General features: G+C 44.0%; 1 protein-coding gene across 1 annotated transcript in view; it reads right to left on the bottom strand.

Annotated features, from left to right (window-relative positions):
* Positions 1–16,670: 16,670 nt before the first annotated feature.
* The window catches only part of Ahi1 (Abelson helper integration site 1), a 150,591-nt gene continuing 145,349 nt past the window's right edge, over positions 16,671–21,912 (bottom strand). Inside the window, exons 23-24 of the mRNA XM_038339840.1 lie at positions 21,472–21,574; positions 16,671–16,991 (exon numbers count right to left, since the gene is read on the bottom strand). Coding sequence (XP_038195768.1) covers positions 16,989–16,991; positions 21,472–21,574 — 106 coding nt within the window. The 3' untranslated portion in view covers positions 16,671–16,988. The remainder of the gene's footprint in view (positions 16,992–21,471; positions 21,575–21,912) is intronic.

The raw sequence follows: 21,912 nt of genomic DNA, 5'->3' as shown, positions 1-21,912 counted from the left end.
ATAGTAATCACTAGGTTTGGCAAATAAAAATCAGAGCAGCCAGTCAGGTTTAAATTTTGTCACATATTTTTTCCTTTTTTCCTTCCCTTTTTTTTTTTGACAGCCTCTTACTATTTAGCTCTGACTGACCTGGAATGTTCTGTATAGACCAGGCTGTCTCAAACTCACAGAAATCAGCCTACCTTTGGCCCTTTTGTCTAAGACCAAAGGCATACACTACCATTGCCTACCCTATCACAGATTCTTTACTATAGGTGTGTAGGTGTGTAGCAAATATATATTCCCAATGTTGCATGGGCCATACTTATACTGAACATAACTTTCTGCTTATGTGAAATTCAGATTCGACTGGGAATCTTCTACTTTAATTGGCAGTCTTACCGACCAAGAGACCAACTCTACCACCTCTGTAAGGTCTTTCTATTTAATGTTCCTCATCTGGGTTCCAGACTGAGCTCTGTATACTTCCCTCCAGGAGAGGCTGGGGCTTCTAGAACAGTTCCCACGCATGCCTTCATCTCCATTTCTGCACACACAGGAATCCTTGCCTGTCTGGGGAGAAGCATGCTCCCTGCACCACAGTGAGTGACAGCATCCACACTGTGTTGTGTCTATTTGGCTGACATACAAAAGCCTTGGATATATTTCTAGTTGCTTAAGGCATGAACTCTTAGAGCCCAGGGTAGCCTTCAACTTGGGCTTTTTCTAGGCAGGCTTTACATTCCTGATCCTTTTGCTTTTTCTCTCCCTGGTGCTGAGATTGCGCACCTCCACACCTGGCCTCCTGTTTCTTTGACAGACAAAGCCTAGTTCCTTCCCCCCAGTGACCATGCTGAAAAATCCCAAGGACAGTAAAACTTCCAGGGGAGTTGGAAAAGATTGAGATCTGAGCCCTTCAGTGTCTCCTACAGATCAGAGGATTAAGTCATCAGCCAACCACATGACATGCCTAGAAGCTATTCGTAGCTCTGCGTTAACCCGCTGAACTCCAAGAAGCAGCTCCTATATTGTCTCAAGTTTCCTTTGAGGCAGTCAGTCTACAGGACACCCAGCTTAAAAAAAAGACATAGCCAACATCTTTCAAGAAAACAACCCATGGAGCAATTACAAAAACACAGGCATCCGTTGCTTCCACCGCTAACGAAGCCCATACCTGCTCCATGTGCCTGAACAGGATGGGCAAGTAGCCATACAATTCTTTGTCTTTTAACCTTGTAGGTCTTGTCTGCTAGATCCATTCCCTTCCTGGTCAACACCATCAGGTCTGGATTTTCTGTTGTCTCCCGTTGAAGCAGTGTCCCACTGGATAACGGCCACAGTGCTGTGGTGAACCATCCCAAGATGAGCCAGTCTTTGGCTCTCACACTATAGGCAAGATGAAAGGTGGTCACTGGTCACCTCACTTTCTCCTCTGCCCCTGTGTATTGTTTTAGCTATGGTGCAGTAGCGGCACCTTAATCTGCCGCTGTTTCAGCCAGCGATTGTGACTCGGGGGTTACAGGCCTGCTTCTCTGGCAGTGTTGTCCTGGTTGCTTAGGCCTCAGTCTGGCAGGAATTCTGTTCCCACAGGCACTGGCTCCATCACTGTTGCTAAGGTAGTTTTAAACTCAATCTCTATCGTTCTATTTATAAATAATCTCTATCGTTCTATTTATAAATAAGACTCGAGATTCAAAGGCCGGGGTGAAAACCTGCTAGCCCAGAGTGGCCTGAGTAGCAACTAGCTAACCTTCTCTCCTTGTTGGTGTCTTCCCAAGACAGCAGCCTTCTGCTCCACCAAACAAACAAACAAACAAACAAACAAACAAACAAACAAAGGCTGGGCCACTCAAAATCCTTTCCCTACTACTTCTGGTGCACCTCCCCAATCTCTTCCAGATGCCCTCTAAGGCTCTATGATAACTTGTGTCAACTAATCGCTAACTCAGCCTCCTGACCCAAGGTTAATTCTATTTAATTAACACAAATGCAAACCTGGGGTTCACAGTGTGATCAAATATCCCCTGACACACGTGGGCATGAGGTTTTGAGTTCTTTAATAAGCTTTCCATCTGCCAAGCTCCAGGCCATCTGTCTGACTCACTGCTTACTGCTCCCTAGGACTGCCACATAGGGTTACTATGATCTGAGTGGCCTAAGCCATAGATAAAGATTTGTTTGTAGCTGTTCTGGAAATTAGAAGTTTAAGATCAAGGTGTCAGCGGTGTTGTCGTGGCCTCTCTCACTGGGTTGTAGGCTTTGCTGTCTGGCTTTTCTTCTGTGTGTGGTTTCTTGGCACGTCCACATTTCCTCTCCATGAAGGGATTGCCAGATGCAAGAATTCAGGCCTGCTCTAATAGCCTAATTTTAACTTGTTCTCCGCCTTAGGGGCCCTATCTTCAACACAGTCATATCGTGGAGTTCTAGCAGTTCGGGCTTCACCAAATAGCTTCAGGGGGTGGGGAGGTTCACCATTCAGCCTGTAACAACCACTGTATGTCCAACAGCTAACTTAGTACCAGCATACAGTAGACAATGAAAATCTGTTGTATTAATACAAGACCTTTTGAGGGTTGTGAGTGGCAAGGCGCATGCACGGCTATTAGATTTCTTTTTCACCCATGTATTACTCGGGCCAACGACTGTGTGTAATAGAAAGGAACACAGGCAGACGGAAACCTTGTGATGCTGCCTCCCAGCATGGCAGGGGTGCACAGTGGGTACATACGTCCTAATGGAAGCCACAGGGCCTCTCTCTGTCATGTTGGAGGGTGACTGGAGAGGTCCCCCAGGCTGCCGTCCTCCCGTCCTCCTTCAGCCTGCCCTTGATTTCTTTCAAGCCACGTGTCATAACTATCTTTTCTTTGTCATGTTTTCTTTCTTTCCTTCAAGCGGGAATTAAAAAAAAGAGCACCCACCAACGATCTTCTGCTCCTTGGGGGGGACCATGGAAGACTCAACAACCTACCCATTTTTTTTCTGAGCTTTGCTCTATCAGTCTTTCAGGAAAGGGAAGACAAAGAAAGAAAGCCCAAAACTTTGATCCCTGGGGAGGTGAAGCGGAAGTTGATCTTCACTATTAAGTTTTTTTATAGATAGCAAGTCCATGCTTCCCCACCTGCACCTAAAGCGCACAGGCAGCTGGCAGAACAAAGCCACCAGGGAAAAGTAGCTGACCAGAACCTCTTAAATTGCCGGGGTACAGGTGCAGCTTGTTTTCATGTTGGTGGCAGTCACTAGTGATCTACAATATTTTACCCAGCCGACTTAACCCTTTCTTCTCCTGCTCGCACCACGGCAAAGCCCCACAGCTTCAGAAAGAGTTCCTTCCTGTTTGTGGGTCTTCAAAAGACTCATTCCAGCAGGGAGGGGACCAGGGCTTCGCCCACCAGTGCTGCCTGCCAGGGATGAAGAGGATGTCGAAGAAGGCTTTTAGAGTTTGGAAGGAGAGGTGACTCAGGTTGAAGGGAAGGACTTCTTTTTAAGAGACGCTTAGGTGGAAGATGGGGTTTGATGTGCTCCGCGCTACTTGACCTAGAAATCCAGTTCCTCTGTCCCGAAGCTGCTTCTCCTCACCACCAAACACACGACCATGTAGGCTAAGCTGCAGCAGAGCAGAGACTCAGCCGTAAGGCCAGGTGTAGAACTGCCCCAGAGCATGCTGGGATGTCTCACTGGCTCTGTAGCCTGCTTGTGTACCCCGAGAGGCTCGTGATATCCTCACCTGGGATTTCATTTCATAGCTGTATGCAAAGACATGGGTTATTGGAAAGTCCCCTACAGAAGGGCCAAGTTTGTGTGGCATCTAGATAGACGTGATGGGATGGTCTAGTGGTCACCATGGGGGCGAACTGAAGGGTCCAATAAGAGCAAGCTCAATCATAGACAAACTCAAAGGCAAAAGCTGTGAACTCCGCAAGGCTGCAACAGTTAACCATTGGAAAGAGGCCAAGTGCATAGGTGGAATTGCTTCCTAAAACTGAGCCCTTCTAGTGGGAGAAGTGGTGTGGGTAGCTGTGGACAAAGGCTGACTCTCCAGGGGAAGGCCCCAGAGCTTGGCAGGACTCTGCAGCAATCCCAGACGCTTTGGGCATCCTCAGCAGGGCTGTGAGATCAGGAAAATGGCTTGTTAGTGAGCTGTTAGGATCAGGGAGGTGTTTTCATTTGGATGGGCACATTATGAATCCTCTTTTAGCGTAAAAATAAGCACTCTCGATGGTTTTGATCCTTGGACTTACACCCCAGCCGGCAAGACCATAGCCCTGATGGCTTCCTCTCACAGCCCTGCAGTGAGGATCTGGCTTCTGAATGGGGAAAATGGGAGGCAGGAAGCCCAGACTCTTCCTCCGAGAGTCTCGCTACAACTCCAGTGATCACATACGCTCAAGGAGCTACCATGCTGTGTTTTTGGGTTTGAAAGGAGTCCTTGTGGGCTGGGTAGGAGAAATTTGTCCTGATGTTCAGGTTTCCACGATCAAGTGAGCTAATCGAGAGTAAAACAATCAAGGGAAATTTGTGGCCGAGAAAGCAATCTATGCCATGCATAAAGCAGACCTTTAGACATGAGACTTGAGTAGTTCTGTGACCCAAAGCTATGGAATTAAGAAATGAAGTTTGCGTTTTCACTAATCTGTTTGATCGTGGACATATAGATACAGTGATTGTGCGTGAGGGGAACACCTAGGTCGTGTGGCGCCACAGTGGTGATCCAATGCAGCCATGTTTGGAGGGGTCACAAGGGCACAGGCTCAACAGGTGCTTTTTAGTCATCTGTGGTGGGCAGTGCTGCACCCCAACTCTGGCAGGCAAACCTCCTCCTCTCCATCGGAGCAGAAGACATCCCCCAGACTAGGCTGCTGCTTTAATAGACTCCCCAGATACTTGTGTGCCACCACAGTGGTCACTCCTACATATACTCTTATCTGTCCTGATGTAGCCCCTGCAGTGTGGAAGCTTTGGCATTAACATCATAGAGGCTCATGGAGAAAGAGAGAGCTGGCGATTATGTATATGCAATTTTCTCTTCACTTGGCTATTCCAAGAGGGAGAGACTTTTTAAAATCCCCACCCACTTCTAAGAGATTTTGCACACAAAGAGTGATAGCACTGCTCTAGACTTTGGATATTTCTTGATCCTTGGGAAAACTTTTTTTTTTTACGGTTTGTAAAGGTAATTTACCCATTATTTTACAGTACTGAAGGCGAAGCCCACCCTGGGCTTCAGGCCAGGGGGATTCTCAGGAGGTAAGAGTATAGTGGGGGTGAGCCCAAGTCCCAGACAAAAGCACAATTATGCTTTCCTAATTAAGCTCACTCTGTGGAGGGGGGTTGGTTTGTTAAAGAAACACCCACACTCGGGGAGGCGGTGTACAGGGAGGGGCTACCCTTTTGAAGTTCTGCATGCATCTAAAGGGGGTCCCCCTACCACACAGTGTTGGGAATAAAGATGCATGGGCTCTCCATTGTGTGTGGCCATAAGAAATGGGCTCCTTCTTACTTGATTTGCCAATGTAAAAAGAAAAAAAAAAAGAAAAAAGAAACCAAACTTCAAATCAAAGAATTTTAGAAGAATTACGAAACAAACGGGGAATGTCGAGGAAATTGGCCAGTAGTAACTTCCCCACAGGAAAAAAAAAATGCCAAGTAAACATCCCCATCTCCCTTTTCACTTTTTTAATGCCCACTGCACTTTGCAAGTTTGTTTCTTTTTGATTTCAGGCCAGGAGATTTGGGGAAAGGTTCTAAAGCCATGCTTGTGACTGGACTCGGCAATGCTTTCATCTGTCTGGTTCTACAAGACAAAAAAAAAAAAAAAAAAAAAAAAACCCCAAAAAACAAAACATGCGTTATATATGACCTACCTGTATTGTAGGATGTCTTCATGTCTACCCATGCTTTTTCTTCTGCCATGGTTAAGGCAGAGATTGTTTGGGCTAAGACATGAGTTACTAAACAAGCTTGTAAGGAGGGTTTTCCATTCCTTCACACTCATGGCACCGCAATGGCAACATGAGAGCAGTCAGTGACAAGGGTACTGGCAACAACACCCTTGGGTGCTGGGACAGGAGTTTGTCACCAGCGCTCTAGGTGTGGATTCCCCAAGAGCTATCTCCCGAGATGCTTCTTGGGCACTGGCTTCAGAACCGCCCATAGAAGGGAGGTTCCGCCTTTAGTCCTGGAGTGAAATACTTAGAGGCAGGCTGGAGAATAGTCGCTAGAGAAGTTTTGGGCAAGCTCATGGTTGCTTCACACCCCCAGATGCACGCGTCTAGTCGAGCTCTTGTCAGCTGTGCGCCGTTTTTCAGCTGCCCTGCTGACCAGGAAGGGTGAATGAATGAAGCAGGTTGGAGCAGAAAACAGCCACTGCCCCCCCACTGAATCCCAGGGCCTGGGGAGTCCCTCCAACCACCCTGGCTCTGAGGCTGATTCAAGAGCCGGGCACAGGATTTGTTTGTCTTGCTTTGTTTGCACCATGTACCAGCTGGGGTGAAGGAGGGCCCCTGCCAAACAATGTTTGATTGGTATGTAACACAGGTGATGGTAAGCGTTTTAATTGGTGGGCTGCTGCGGCTGAGTCCAGAGGTGTCGAGAGCACACAGGTGACCAGCAGAGGCGGGAGGGAGGAGAGGGAGGGCAGGAGGAACAGCCAAGGAGACCAATTTTCCATCTGAAACGGAGAACCACGCTGACTTTGTCGCCTTTACGTCAGATGTGTAGCCAAATGCGCGCTTTCTGCGTCTTAGGATCTCTACACACAATCCATACGTAGGTGGTTTGCTCGGTGGACTGGGCCCGAATCTCGCCTGTCAGTATGTACTAAGCATGCCTACTGAACATAGTATGGAAACACTGGGATTGGGGGTGAGAAACCTGGCACCATCACACAGCGAACTCGCAGCAAGTAACACGATGAGCCTATTGCCCGCCACCGAGGCAGACCCTAGGGCTTGAATATAAAGGGGCTGTATCCTCAGGATACAGTCATGGAAGTGTACAGAGGAAGGCTCTAAACCTCGATTTATGCCTCTATCAACCTAAGAGACATCATTTCACAGGGTAAACACAGTGGCAACGGCCCGCCTCTTCCCTCCTCTTATTGCTCATCTCTGCACCAAGATAAATTTCCTTTAACAGGAGGATCCAGGAGTATTTTTACTTACACTTTAAAGGCTGAAGTCACTGAAGTCAATGTCTCCACAGCAAGATGCAATTTCAGGACTAGTGGATCAACCTGTTTTGTTTTTGCAGATGGCTGTTATTGTGGAGATGTAGCAGAAATTTGGGGTAAATATTAAATGTTTTGATTTTCTTATTCACTGTTCAATAGTAGAATGTTATGTTTTGCCCTCATGTGCTTGAGAATGAGCATTTTGTTTAAGGAAAATACAGTATGTAGTCAGCTTGGCAAACTTATGGGCAGTACCCTAACGGGAAGAAAAGGGAATTTTGAAATTTGTCAAACTGGAAATCCGATACTGCTGCTCTAACTTAAAGTCACGCCTTCTAACCTTGTATGAACAGGAACCTTGCTTTGAAGTGGGAATAATACTTACCTTGCAAACTTATTTTGAAAATTGAGATATAAATTGAGATTTGTAAAGTCCTCTGGCAATGAGTTTTAAAAAAAACCTAGCCTGTTCTCAGTGAATGCTAGCTTTTTATCAGAATTGGCTTCATAATTATGGATAATTATAATATAAATACCTTTCCTTCCCTGCTCAAATATGACTGTAACAGAAGACAGTGAGCTTAATATAATGGTGTGCATTTAATGGCTATAGCTGGTGGTTAATGATGCACCCGTACATGCACACATGTACCAAACATATAAGAATTCAAAAAACGAGGTTAGAAAGGGTTCATTGGATGATACAAAAACAAACCATAAACTCACAAGCCCTGAATTCTTGCAGGAGATTCTCAGATCCAGTGATAGTGGATCTAGAGTCCCTTCCCTTAGAAAACTATTAAAGCTGCCAAGAAAAGAGTAGTCGGGTGGTGTCAGGCTCACGAGAAGCAAAGCACACTGCACAGCTTTAAAAGGCTTTTTACCCTGGATGAAAAGGAATGCAAAATGCCATGCAAATGAGACTTAACCTTCTCGCTCATTTGCCTCAATAAAAAAAGCAAAAGACCCAAAGATTACATCCACATTTGAAGATCATGTTTTTATGTAAATAAGGAGTGTTCAGAATGTACTAGGTGTGTGAGGAATGCCATCCAAGGTCACTGCGTGGGCGCTCCAAGGTGGAGTCCTGGTTTCAGAGGCTGGCCCTCAGTAAGGCTTTTGAGAACTTAACTACTGTTAACTGTGCTGATGCCACACCAGAAGAGAAAAAAGGGGCCCAAAACACAGAAAAGGGAAGAATAGAGAATTGAAATGCTCCAGCAGGCGCAGCTGAAAGACAGGCACTGTTCTTTGGAGTTCCACAAGATCCTGGTTTGATAGCCCGCGAGCTGGGTGTGGTGGCACAACCCTTTAATCCTAGCACTCAGGAGGCAGAGGTGGTGGTCAGATCTCTGTGAGTTCAAGGGCAGTCTGGTGAGAACCTGTCTGGAAAAAAAAGGGAAAAGGAAAGAAAACGAGATCATGCAATACTGGACACATGGGTAGATAGATGCCTGTGGACCATAGCGGGGTGCTAATGTAGTTATATTATTGGTTTGGTGTTACATTTCATTGATTGATTGATTGCTGTTCTGGGCTTGGAACCAGGCCCTCACACTTGCTAGGACACTGCTGTTCCATTGAGCTACATTGGGATTGACATTCAGGTTAGTTAACATTTTACTTTTTTACCTCCTACTATTGTTTGAAATCAGCGGTAACTTCTGGGCATACAATGATGTTTCTACACCGTTCCTGTTTCCAGTTCACCATTAGTTCCACATCATGTGGACCATGTTCCAAGAGGCAGAAGGCACAGCACCGGTGTGAGAAGACAATGAGGAAGGTCACTCTTGGAAGCCCCGATTAGGAATCGGACCACATTCGATATTAAACTGGAATACCCTTTTCCCCACAGAGGTACTGGGGAGGTCTTCCTTGGCATCAGAATAACTTAAGGGCTTGAAAAAGTTGAAAAAGGCCCTTGGAGGCCTTCCTATAGGATGAATAGTGGAGCTTCCACAGGAAACCCGTGACTCTCATGCCTTGTGGCAGAGCACTGAGGGCTTTGACTGCTATGCGGAGCTACTCCAGGTTGCCATTCCTTCGGATAGCAACCGATTCTCTTTTCTGCTGTCACCTCCAAGGTGATTGGATTTCATTTCAGTGTTCTGTGATACCAGCAAATACCAGGGTAGAGCTACAGGAATCTCTAAGCCAGCAGGATAAGTCCAATGCCGTTCGGAATAGTTAATGATAGTGGATGTGGGAATGTCTGGGAAGAGTTTTAAGACAGGCTTTCATTTTACGAATGTGCCATGGGCCTTCCAAGTTGGTGAGTTGACCTTGTAGGGAATTTGTTGTCCTTTAAGAGAACAATAGAAAGTATAATTTATTTGCATTTGGACAAATCCCCCATAGCTTAAATATATTATGAATGTAAGCAATTTGTTTGATTTTTTAAAGACATGTTTTTTTGTTTATTTTTGAGATGGTAATTTAATTAGGTTTCTTCCTTCCTTTTCTTCCCTCTTGACGCTCCCACATAAACCTCTCCACTCACCTTCAAATTCGGGACCTCTTTTCTCAGTGTTATTGCGTGCAAAAGAAAGGTTTTGGAAAAGGGACTAGAATTTTCTGTGTACCCCCATCCTCCTTTGTCTAGAAAATATGAATTAAACATTTCAAAATGCCCTCATTTGAACTCTGATACAGGTTCATATTTTAAGTTCTTGCATGCTAAGATATGTTCAGCTTTAAGACTTCAATAAGAACACAAATACCTTTTCACAGCTGACTACCTAAAGGGGCTACAACCCGATTCCAGAGGACACATGTGTAAATGAGTCTTGCTGCCCTTTAAATGGGGGGGGGGGCGCCACCACTTGGCTCTTCTGATAATGTACCTCCATATTTTTCAGATGTCAGTAAAGAGTTTTCCTGTTTGGAAAAAAATGCAGTGTATGGGGAGGACCCCATTCTGGTGAGCAGCTGTTGAGTAACTCATAAAACCTTATGAGTGGCTTGAAAACATGGGGTGGGGTTGTCTTCCTGGTAGACTGTTAGGGGACTCAAGTTTGGAAATGTGGGGAAAATTCTCTAAAAGCCACTCCATGGTGGCAATGGCAGTAAACACGTGGGCACTTCAAGGTGATTGTTCTAGCTCAATTGTATCCAGCGTCCCAGAATCAGTTGTTGAATAAATAAATGCAGAATTGCACACAAACATGAATGCACATCTAAATGCAGATAAATATGTGAAAATCATTAAGCATCCTAAATTTATTTTTTTATGTTTTCAGCCCTGGAGACTGAACCCTAGGCTTCGAGTATGCCAAGTAAGTGTCCCATAGGGGAACTACATCCCCAGCCAGAGTCCCCTAAATTATCAATGTACTTAGCAAAGTAGTTGATTCCAGCTCTTGATATGCAAACAGAATTAACTACTCTCTGTATCTGTTAAAAACTAAAATATTATCTTACATGTGTGTAGAAACATCAACTCCTCTGGCTATTGCTTTATTTGCATGTCAACCTACTATGAACTCTTGATTACTTAGATCAATCATTTATAATACACAGACAGACAAAATTATGGAAGGAATATTTATTTATGACTGTAAACAAAGTTGAGAAAATGTAATATTTCCATAATTAGGACTAAATAATGCAGCTTTATAAGATTGTTACCTAAGAAACATCTGGATCTGGAATTCGGAGTGGCCCTGGCACTGGGTCTTAGGCAAGGTACTTAGTTACAATGTCTTAAAGCACAGAGACCCAGGCCTGTAAACCTAGGATTTGGGAGGGTGACGCAGGATGATTTCGAGTTTGAGGTCTGCCTGGACTACAACCTTGTCTCTAAAAAAACCAACAAACAAAAAGATCATTTTTGTTCGAACCACCTCTGAGTCTCCACTCCATTTCTGAAGTTTTTAGTGAGCTCTGGAAGGAGATGCTGATATGAAGAGGTGTTGAAGATCCAAGGCTTTTTCTTCACTTCCCGTCACCCTGTCTGCCTCCTCTCCTCTCATTCCAACTCAGCAGCCACCTTCTTCTCCTCCACCCGGGACCTTTGCCCTCTTACTGACATTTTGAGGTCCTGGGCCCCGGATGAGTTAGGTTCTCCTGTCTATTGAAAGAACTCTAAATTCTCCCAGGAAATGGACAAGGCTTTGCACATTTGAACAATGTAACTTCCACTTTCCCAACAAAGAACTATGGAGTATGTGTGTGTGTGTGTGTGTGTGTACATGCATATGCGCATATACACATGAGGCCTATGGGTGTGTGCATGTGTGTATGTGTATACTCACCCATGTGTGTACTTGTGGAGTCCAGAGCTTGTCATCTTCCTCAATCATTTATCCACTTCACATTTTAATACACGCCATCTCAGTGAACCTGGAGCTAACCATTTGAGCTACGCTAGCTAGTCAGCCCTGGGAGCCACCTGTCTCTTACTCCCCAGGCCTGGGTTGCCGGTGGGTGTCACCTGCCATGGCTCTAATGTTGGCGCTGGGCATCGACATTCATGTCTGTGCAGCAAGCACTTTACCTACTACGTCATCTCTGCCCTTGGGCTCATTCTTCACACCAACCACGATAGCACCAGCGTCCACTCTATAATCCCAGTAGGAATGGCAAGGACCTTACTGTGAGGATCCATTTTCACAATAACAAAATTATACTTCTCTGTACTGTTCAAATTTCAAGAGGATGTTATACAAGTAGAGGTGGTTTTATGTGAATCTTATTCATATGAAAAGGAGTTTTCTAAGAGACTTCCAAAACCGATTCAAATCTCCAGCGAGACAATCCCATTATGTCTAGTGCATAACACATTCTGAGGGGAAGGGCTGAGCCGGCTGCCATTCCTCTGCTGGGCTACTGCGGAAAATGACATGCATGACAGAGAGCGAACCAGGTCTCTTCCCGAAGCCCGGAGCACTTCTACGGGTTAGGTAGTTTTTGAGACTGCAGGAGGACAAACTGCTCCTGGATACAGGGCATCCTGAAGGGTCATGTTTGGGAAGAAAAACTACCTTCGCTTGGCGTGCGTGTGGGTCAGCAACCACTGTAGTCTAACAGTCTGTTGCAAGCTCCGCCAATGTTTCAGTTTGCCAGACCTGTCACGATAAATTAATTACAGGATGTTGCAGAAATGGCAAGGCTCCAGCAGCATCTTGCATGGTTTAATATAGCCCCATTTCCCCATTTCAATGTATTTGTGGTTAGATAAATCCTCAGAAATTTACAGCTGCTATAGACTAGTTTATTATGTAGTCTGCCTGCACACATGATAAGTATAGTAAGGATTCGATGCTCTTGAAGTGTGAGATTTGAGTGACATTCCTTTACCGCCCTTCATTGTGCTTCATGCTGACAGGCGTATGGACATAGTCGTCTGAACGTTAACTTGTGTTAGCAGTCAGGGCTGCTGGAAAGCCTGGCTGCCAAGCCACCTTACACCGGCTCCTAGTTCAGAAAAATGATGTGAGGCATTTATATTTGTTCACGTCCCTGTGAACAAATTTAGCTCACACAAAAGCCAACTGATGCTCTGCTAAAAACACCAAAAGCTGAACTGAATCTACCCAACTTTTCTCCAGGGAACCCCTCTTCCTCCACTTATTTTTTTAAATCTTCAGTTGCTTTTTTGCTCTTTCAACAAGCTATCTTCCTAGATATCCTGCTGTTTATCCTTGCCACTCTTACATTCATTAAGCAAGCCACCTCCACCTCCACCAAGGTCATCTAAGAGCCCTCCTTTGCTGCGGGTTTAAGTCCATAAGAATGTCACTCCTAAAAAATGTTCGTGTGTGTTCTCTCCATTCTGGAGAGGAATCAAATAGTGAATTGAGAAATGAGGTAGAGTACACCAGCGCTAGCTTGTTCAGTACTGTGAGTGTAGACACTGACCTGTGTTAGCAGTTAAGGCATTTTGACCTGAGCAATGAGCGTTGGAAAAGGAATTATGGGTTATGACATATATGTCCCCTTTTATAGATGGGAGACATAAAATTGTAGGTTCTTGCTAGTAACCATCTCAACTTTTTGAGGCAAAACTAACCCATCCATAAATGGTAGTGAAGAGTGAGATTAGAAAAAGGAGGTGCCCACAACGTACTATTAGATGTGACGTGGATCCAAATGCCTTCTTTGCATTTACAAAACAAATGTTTTTTTTTTAATGTTACCCAGTTCCCGCCTTAGCTTAAAGTATTCCCTATTCAGCTTAATAATTAGAGCAGAAGGATATGATGAATGAAGAACCTCATTACTAACTTTACTTCCTGGGTCTCTGCAGAGAGGAGCTGTCTGCCTTTGCCGACTTAGCCCATTGTTAACCCTAAGTGATGCTGACATTCAATTCTCCTGCAGATAATTGGATCCATCCATAGACTGAGTTCTTCAGTCAACACAGTCTTGTGATTGACACTCTGCTTGATGTTTTTATTATCTTTCATATGTTTGAAAGGGCGCCTTTTCTGTTTCATAAATAAAATGTTACTGTACATGTAATTGGTTTGCTTCTACAGAACCCATTTCTTCAGGAGATGTGAGATCGACGGTATGGTAAGGACTTACTAAGAATAATTATGGGACACACAAGTGGCCAGTTTTATAAACAATTCTCACTTAGGTATCTACCAAATTTCTAGACTTGGTGGAAGGTGGTTTTAACCACCCTTACATGTGCAGAAGTCTCCAATTGAAGTGTTGACTCACTTTGTCTTCTCCAGCACTTGAGGACCTGCCATGGACTCTACCATCCATTTATGGCTACCATGGGCATCTCCTGGGTGTGCACACATGGCAAGCTACTTAGCTTTCAGAGCCTTGTGTTGCTTATTTGTAAAGCATGGGAGTTTTTTTGTCCCTCAAAGGTCTTTGCAAGGAGAAATGAAGATTGCGTGTAATAACAATGAAGATCTGGGAAACATCTTCTGTAGGTAAGTTCAATTGGGTAAAACTGATACCATAATGTTGATTTAAAAATATTTCCACCATTTAATTAACATCTAAGGACCTCAGGTGGAAATTAGTTGAAAATATGTAAAAATATCATCACTAATATTTTGTTATCATTTTTATTTTTTCTTACCTTCTTAAAAATACTTAATGTATAACAAAAGCAACATGTTGTACTAAGCTATAACATGGTGACTTCCAGATATAGTTGAGCCAAAAATTTCTAAAGAGAAAATGTCATGAAGGATAAAATTTTACAATTTAAGTTATATATAAAATTAGAGTCAAGAGTAAGCTTTTAAGTGCCAGAAACCATACACAGAATTTCATATGTAGCAAGTATTAGCCCTTTAGTATATTAATTTCAGTTAAAAATTACATTTTATGCCCCAAATTTTCATTTTTTCTGTAAATACTCCATGACAGAAATCTTTTACAAACCTGATTTTTTAGGTGGCTGGGGAGATGGCTTGGTGGATAAGCATTTGCCATGCAAACATGAAGACTAGAGTTTGGATTCCTAGCACCCACATAAACGTCACTGGGTAGGTGTGCCAGCCTGTATACAGGAACATGACCACATGTGCATATACGTCTACCTCTCACCATGGAAAAAATATCTTGGGTTTTATTATATTATTAAATTCTTGCAAATCTTAGTCACAGTATATATTTGATACTGAGACCCCATGATACAAAGATAGTGCCAAACTGCTGGTCTGAACCAACCAATGATAACATTCAATACTTTTATAATTACTATAAAAAACCAAATGCTAAAAAACCCATATGGTGCTGTAAATCAAGTGGATGTGAAGCCTTAGTTCATGCAGAAGCATAATCAGGACCTGCGCCCCGAGGGCACTGTTACAGGGCATCCCCAGGTCTTCTAGAGGGTGTGCTAAAGATCTACTCCATCTCTTCCTGAATGGAACCTAGGCTGACCCTGGCAACCCGCCAGCCTATGGACGGAGTGGGCTCTGAGGAGAGCCCATGGTTTCTGGTACAGGGCTCATCTGTTCCTGCTGTCTTCAGTAAGTGCAACATGAAGTCATCCTTCAACTTTTCATGTGCACAGGAAGATCACAGCGAATGCTCAGCTCCTCCAGTACGTCTTTCAGTTAGTCCTGAAGTATTTCTACAGCTGCTGAAATGCTTTCTGCTGAATTTATGGCCCAAATCAGAGAGCTGACATTCAACTGAAAATCGTGAGCTGGCCCATCTGAAGACTGGGCAACCAAAGGGGCTTATCTGTAGTTACAGTCTCGGGGCAGACATGGGGGATCCTTACTGATGAGCTCTGGGTTTCCTGAGAGACCCTGCCTTGAGGAACGAAGAAAGTGGAAGAAAGATTGAGGAAGATTCCTGAGCTCAATCCAGGGCCTCCACACTCAGGCACAAATGCACACCTGCTCACCCACACACATGCACCCCCACAAGAACACACACGCACACACATACACACACACACTCACACACACTCACACACACGCGCGTGCACACATACACGCGCACACTCACACACACACACACACTCACTCATAAATGATGAAAAGAAAATCACTCGAGCCAAGTGGCAGGGACACATGTCTTTATTTTTTACTGTTTTAAGCAGCACACTCACAGATGGCAAACAAGCACGTACAGAGTGACTCGGCTGCCCAGCCCAAATGCACCGGGAACACAGACACACAGTCAGAACAACACCGGCCTGGCACAGGCAAAAGAGACTCCGGTGCTGGCTGCGGGCTGTGGCAGTTTTCAGTGCCACTCTGTGGGTTTGGAAACTCCTCTAACAACAACGATACTATAAAAGGTCTCCACAGCAGGCTCGTGTTTACCACTTTTAAGCTTCTATGACATGTGCAGGGATCAGAGCAAATCTATTTGTACTAGAGGCTGTTTCACGCTGGCACATCTGGACGAGTTTACACCTCAGTGCTCACCCCAGTTTTTCTCACTTCTTATTTCAATGGAATCAATTGTCTACTTTGGTAAATAAGTTTTTCTAACTTTACCACAGGCTTTGACCTTGCTGGGGATAACTGTTTTATTGACAGACTTATCATGGAGTTGAAGACAGGAAAGAGTTAAGGAAGAACCAAAAAGGATGAATTTCCCTGTTACACCCAACTTCAAAATGTATGGCTGTATGGTAACAGCATTACCATTTATTCTGGAAATAAAGACAGAAATAATGTTGTGAAATAATTTAAAAACAAATACTCAGGCTAAAATAAATATTAAACCACTTATATCTATAAATTACTTGTATGTTTAAATATGCACTGCCTTTAAAAGTGGAAATAAATTTGGTAGACTATTGCTAGTCTATCCAAAATCACTCTTAGTTTTAGGCATGATGAATTATACATATAACTCACTCAAAAACAACGTAAACATTTAGCTCTTAGAAGCAACTTGTTTCTCTTAATGCCTTTGTTACTGAGGCAGTCTGAATCCACGATATTCAGAGGCTGCTCGTCTTTTTACACAGTTACTTCAAAAGCAGATGCTCTGCATTCTGCACAGAGCGTTACACCGACAGCCACGTCACATACAGCAACACTGGATGGCGACTTAGGGGATGCGTTAACAATGCGCACACTTTTATTCACGTTTGCTGCGTGGCAGTTCTGGGGTTTCTTTATTGGTTTTTCCAACAGCAGCAATATAATTTTGATGCAGTCACTAACAGCACAGATACAATACTTTGACCAATATCACTCACAATGGTTTATAACAATTAAGCCCAGAGGCCACATCAACTTTTTTTTTTAATAGCCAAACTTCACTTTAGATTTTTCACAAGGTCAATAAACAGTAGATACTTCTTTTCTTCCAAAATCTAAAGAGAAACCCATCTGGCTTAGCTTTTCATTTCATTTCCATTCATCTGGTTGTTTCTTCATTCTTTCCCAACTTTTTACTAGGGAGAAAAGTATACAAAGATAATAAGCAAAGTCTTCCAGTTATAACCTTTGTAACAATGCACATAAGAGGCCCACCCCAGCCCACACACTAAACAGAAGCACTAGGTTAATCTAGCTATAACAGTTTGCCCCTCAGGTGTACTGCTCACATTTCTGTGATCATTAGCAACTGGACTGACTGCCCCTGCACTGACAGCTACCCTGAGCAAAAAGACAAACGTCTCCAGAGAAGATGAGGCGGGATGAAGTGAGCTCTCGGGATGCTAGGAGGCACTCTGACCCGGTGAAGTTCTCCCTTTCATGGGCAAAGATTCTTGTGGAGGACACTTCAATTTCACAAATAGAAAGAGATAATCTATTTTCATCAGGATTCTTTTATTTACTTCACTTTTATAATTGGGCACATTATTATATTTTCCAGACTTTATGAGCCAAATGTGAAAATGTGTACTTCATTTTTGATTGACCATGATAGTGATTGCTAACCATGGATCTAGATACAATTTGTGAATAAGACAAACTAAATCATTACTAATCACACAGAGCTGAGATACAGATGTTTCCTTCTTAGAGGCCACAGTGGCCCGCCAGCTAGTGATGAGCACTGGGCTCGTCCTGACTGCTGAGTGTCACCACCCATGGAGCATTGGACTGTATGGACTCAAGCACGTCTGACTTTCTGCTAACCAGAGAGGCTGTAACACTGGGCTGTCAGTCTTGGAACCATGGCAATAGGTTAGGTCAGCTCTGCCGACCACCTCTGAGAAAAGCGATGGCTGACACACTGGTGCAGGCAAGGGCAGAGCTAGCGGTTCCCCACTGGCTCTCCTGGGAGCCCAGGAGGAAGGCAAACACTTGTGTTTTTCAAAACAGGCTTTATCTTAAGTGTGTGGTTATATTATTTTTTTCCATATAAGAAAAATTTACATACAAGGTTTGGAAAAATTGTTATGGATTCAAGCTTCCTGACTTTAACTTTGGTAATGTAATTAATTACACAGAGAAGCTCAGCAACAGAGTCAAGTGAAGCCCGTGAAAGTTGCTACAACATGCTAGAATATAAAAGTAACAGCAAGAGTCAGAACAGTCATTTCTCTTACCACACATAATACAAAGAGAATGCAAAACTTTCTCCAATTAGAGACTGATAAAAATGGAAAAGAGTAAAAGCAGAGGTTCAAATAAATGTAGGATACAAGTCACACAGAGACCCTACACCTGCAAAGTACACCGCGGAGGAAAAAGGTCTTAGGGGAATATGACAACACAGCAGACAAAGAGGAGTGGCTCATGGTGATGGCAGGACAAACAGAAGGGCAGAAAGGGAAGGGTGACAAAGGGGGACACACAGCTGGAAATCAGTGGGACGCTTCTTCTGCAGGTGCAGGAGATGTAGGGCAAGCTGAAGGGGGGGGCTGCACTGTGAGAAGTAAACAGGAGAAACCCCAGAGAGGAAACCTGAGTGAAGTTTAGAAAAAGCTGAAGCAGCAGCAGCGAGAATGTCTGAAGGGAAATGGTTCAGAGTACCAAGGGGAAGGAAAGATCCGCAGGCTGCCCAGGAGCAGGAGGCAGTGTCAGGATGGAAGGGACAGAAGGGACAGTGTACCACAGGCTGCTCAGAAGACAGGGAGGCACCTGGCTGCTGGCAGACAGGACAGGACTTCAAAGCGCAGACACAGTCCCACTTTGCTGAAGCAGGGAAGAGGTCCCATCTAATTCATGATCACAAACTTGAGTCTGAGCCCCGTCTGAGGCATCTTTATACCGAGCATGCCCACAGTGAACACAGGAAGAGAGAGGCAAACTGAAGGCTTCACAAAGCCACTTCAAGACAAAAGGAGAAAGAGAATCTGTACAGCGAGATTATGAAAACGACTATGAAACTGGGCTAACGTTTGTGTAACAGTGAGACCCAGCAGCAGGCTGGGCCTAACGCCATAAGAAACTGAACCTGGCCCATACATATTCCCCAGGTTTGCTTCTGTGCTGAGCCCCAGGCTGAGTGCTGGGGGGGGAGGGGCAAAAATGCCATCCATGAAGGCAGAGAACCTGTACTGCACACAGCCCTCAACCTCAGGCAGAAAAGCACACCTTACTTAAGGAGCTCTACTATGAGACCTTGGGCCTTGAGCTCTTGTGTAGACAGGATAGATCATATTAGAAATTTTTGAAATTCTGTTCATTTTGAAAGGAACCTTAAAGTAGTATAAAAATGTTGAGTAGAAAAAAAATCAGAAAATATATGGATGAAAATGAAAATCACTACAACTTCAACACTTAGATAACATTTGTTGATATCACTGCTTTCTAAATTTATCAATCATTTCTTTCTATTCACATAAGAACAATTTTGTCATATGAATGAGGACCTGACAATCTATTATATAAGCATTTCACAATTTAATAAATTCCCTTTCGAAGAGCATAATCCCCTGGAACAACGTTACAGTATTTACAAAGACTTCCCACTGTCTCTGTCCCCAGGCGGGCTCAGACCACCAGCCTCCCCAGTGACAGCCAAATCAACTGGACCAGCAAACTGAGTCAGAGACGTCTCAGACCATGCTTTGTCATGAAGACTGACTTTTCTTCTCTCTTAAACGTCTTCTTGAAAGCATAGTCTTTTAATTGAATCTCTCCATTGTGTTCAAAAGCTTTTCTACTGTCGAGTCAAAGGACTTTTGTATTTTGAGATGTGGCTTTACTAATTTGCCCAGAATGGTTTTGAACTTCTGGGCTTAAGTGAGTCTTCCACCTTAGAACACGAGTCACTAGGACGACAGATACTCCGTCACATCTGGCAAAGAATTCTGCGGACAAGACAGCCTCACATGCCCCCTTTTATAGAAATTAAAAAGCTTACTACTAAACTCTCATCCATGAGGAACAAATGGATTAGACACAGGGCATACATTTAAGAGGATAACCTACTTCCTTGTACTGTCATACAAATCATAGTTCCTAAATTTTTAAACTTGGTGTCATTTTTGTGATGAAAAATATTACCTAATTTTGTTGTTACACTTTTCATTTCATGAATTGATTACTGCTAAAGTAAACACTTTTTGTTGCCAAATATATTTATTCTTTTAGTAACATTCCCTATACATTCTCCACTAGTTTCCTTAGTGATACATTTCTCCTTTTGATGATTTCTTGGAGCTTTCTATATGTTACAGGTGCAAATCCTTTAGGTAAAGTTTTTCTCCAGCCCAGCTATTATTGAAAAACTTTATGGGGCCATATTTTTGCTTTCCAAAAAAGATTTATTTTATAGGTATGAGTGTTTTGCCTGTGTGTATGTATGTATGTATTATGTAGTATGTATGCACGTATGTGTGTATGTACAGCATGTAGTACTCAAGGAGGAAACAATAAGGCATAGGATAGCATGAACCTGGAGCTGCAGACAGCTGTAAGCTGTTATCTGGGTGCTGGGACCTGGACCTGGATCCTGTGCACAGAGAACGAGTGGGCACCACTTTTTTCACTTCTGACTGCATGACCCTAAAGTTTCCATTATATAAACCCAAATATCCATTTCAAAATGATTCCTGGCAGGATACAGAGGCAGGTGACTATATGCTCAGGTTCTTAGAAGCTAAGACAGAAGAACTGCTTGAGTCCAAGAGTCTGAGTCCAGTCTAGGAAACAGAACTCTTTCCCTTAAAAAAAAAACCAGTAACAACAACAAAACAAAACAAAAAACAAAACCACCACATCACAATACAACCAATCAAAACCCAGAGCAAAAGCAAAAGCGTTTTCTAATCCCAGCGCCATGCTCCTATAAAAGCCACTCCCGGGGTGACTACTCATCCAGGCTTTCTGTACAAGTAGATTTACTTATTTCTTTCAAATTAAAAAGTTATGGAACTCTGAATCTAATTCTAGAAAGTAACAAATGAATGCTTGTGGGTGTAGTTAGGGCTAAATAAACTTTATTTCAACAAACTACTTCTGCCTGCAGAGAAAACAAGGTCTCCTGAGACTTCCTCCCACTGCTTGTGCTCACCCTCCCGTCACCATTCCCCAGGGCCTGTCTCAGAGGTAAGCGTGCTCCATCTGGGTGTAAAACACAAGCCGGGCGTCTCCTCAGGACCCAGGCCCCTCACACACGGAAGGGCTTCCACGGGGCTCCCCCTCTGCGGAGATTCTTGTCATCCCCCCGTATAAAGACCTCTATAGCCTAAATTTCCAGCACAGAACTTTGGGAATAAAGAAAGACTACTGTGGTGGTCTTTGCCTCGCAGGGTAAAGAGAGTCTAAGTTATGCATCTAGGACACCATCTACCATTCCTCCAAGGCATCTCACAGCCTCTCGGCCGCAATGCCAAAGCCCCTTTCAGTGCTCACAGTGGCAGCGGTGCTCTCTGGCATCTGCCACTGCTCACCAGGACGCCTGGTCTTTCCCTGGTAATGAGATGACTTCCTCCTGATCTTCTCACCCCTGACTCTCTGCTGATTCTCTCTTACCTCTATCAGGGTGACTTTCCGGGCGGGCGGCTCGCTTCTCTTCGCCTGCATATCTGCTCTGTGTCCGCGGTCCTCCCAGTTTTGCTCTCTGCCCTTCTCCGTCCTACAGGAAGGGAAGATTAGAAATGAAGAGCCAGCAGGACAGCTGCTGTAGTGGGTTAGATAAGGCCTGGATCTAGGGAAGGGACAGAGGGATGGACAGGGATGATAAGTCGGGGGCCTGAGGAAAACCACCAGGAAAACTACAAGTGCGACTCTCGACAGGGGTGAGAGACAGTGCTCCATCTCAGACGTGAAAGGGACAAGAATGGAACAAATTCCGTTTAGATGACGAGGGAAAACCAGAAAATGTTATCAATGTAGATGGAAAAACAACCCTCTACTTTCACAGGATATATTTTAGAGACGAAGGAGTGGGAGACGCTCCTACGAGAGTTTAGA

This window comes from Arvicola amphibius, chromosome 8, assembly GCF_903992535.2.
Source record: "Arvicola amphibius chromosome 8, mArvAmp1.2, whole genome shotgun sequence".
Classification (NCBI taxonomy): domain Eukaryota; kingdom Metazoa; phylum Chordata; class Mammalia; order Rodentia; family Cricetidae; genus Arvicola; species Arvicola amphibius.
The sequence above is the reverse complement of the archived record's forward strand: the minus strand, read 5'-3'. Positions and strand labels throughout refer to the sequence as shown.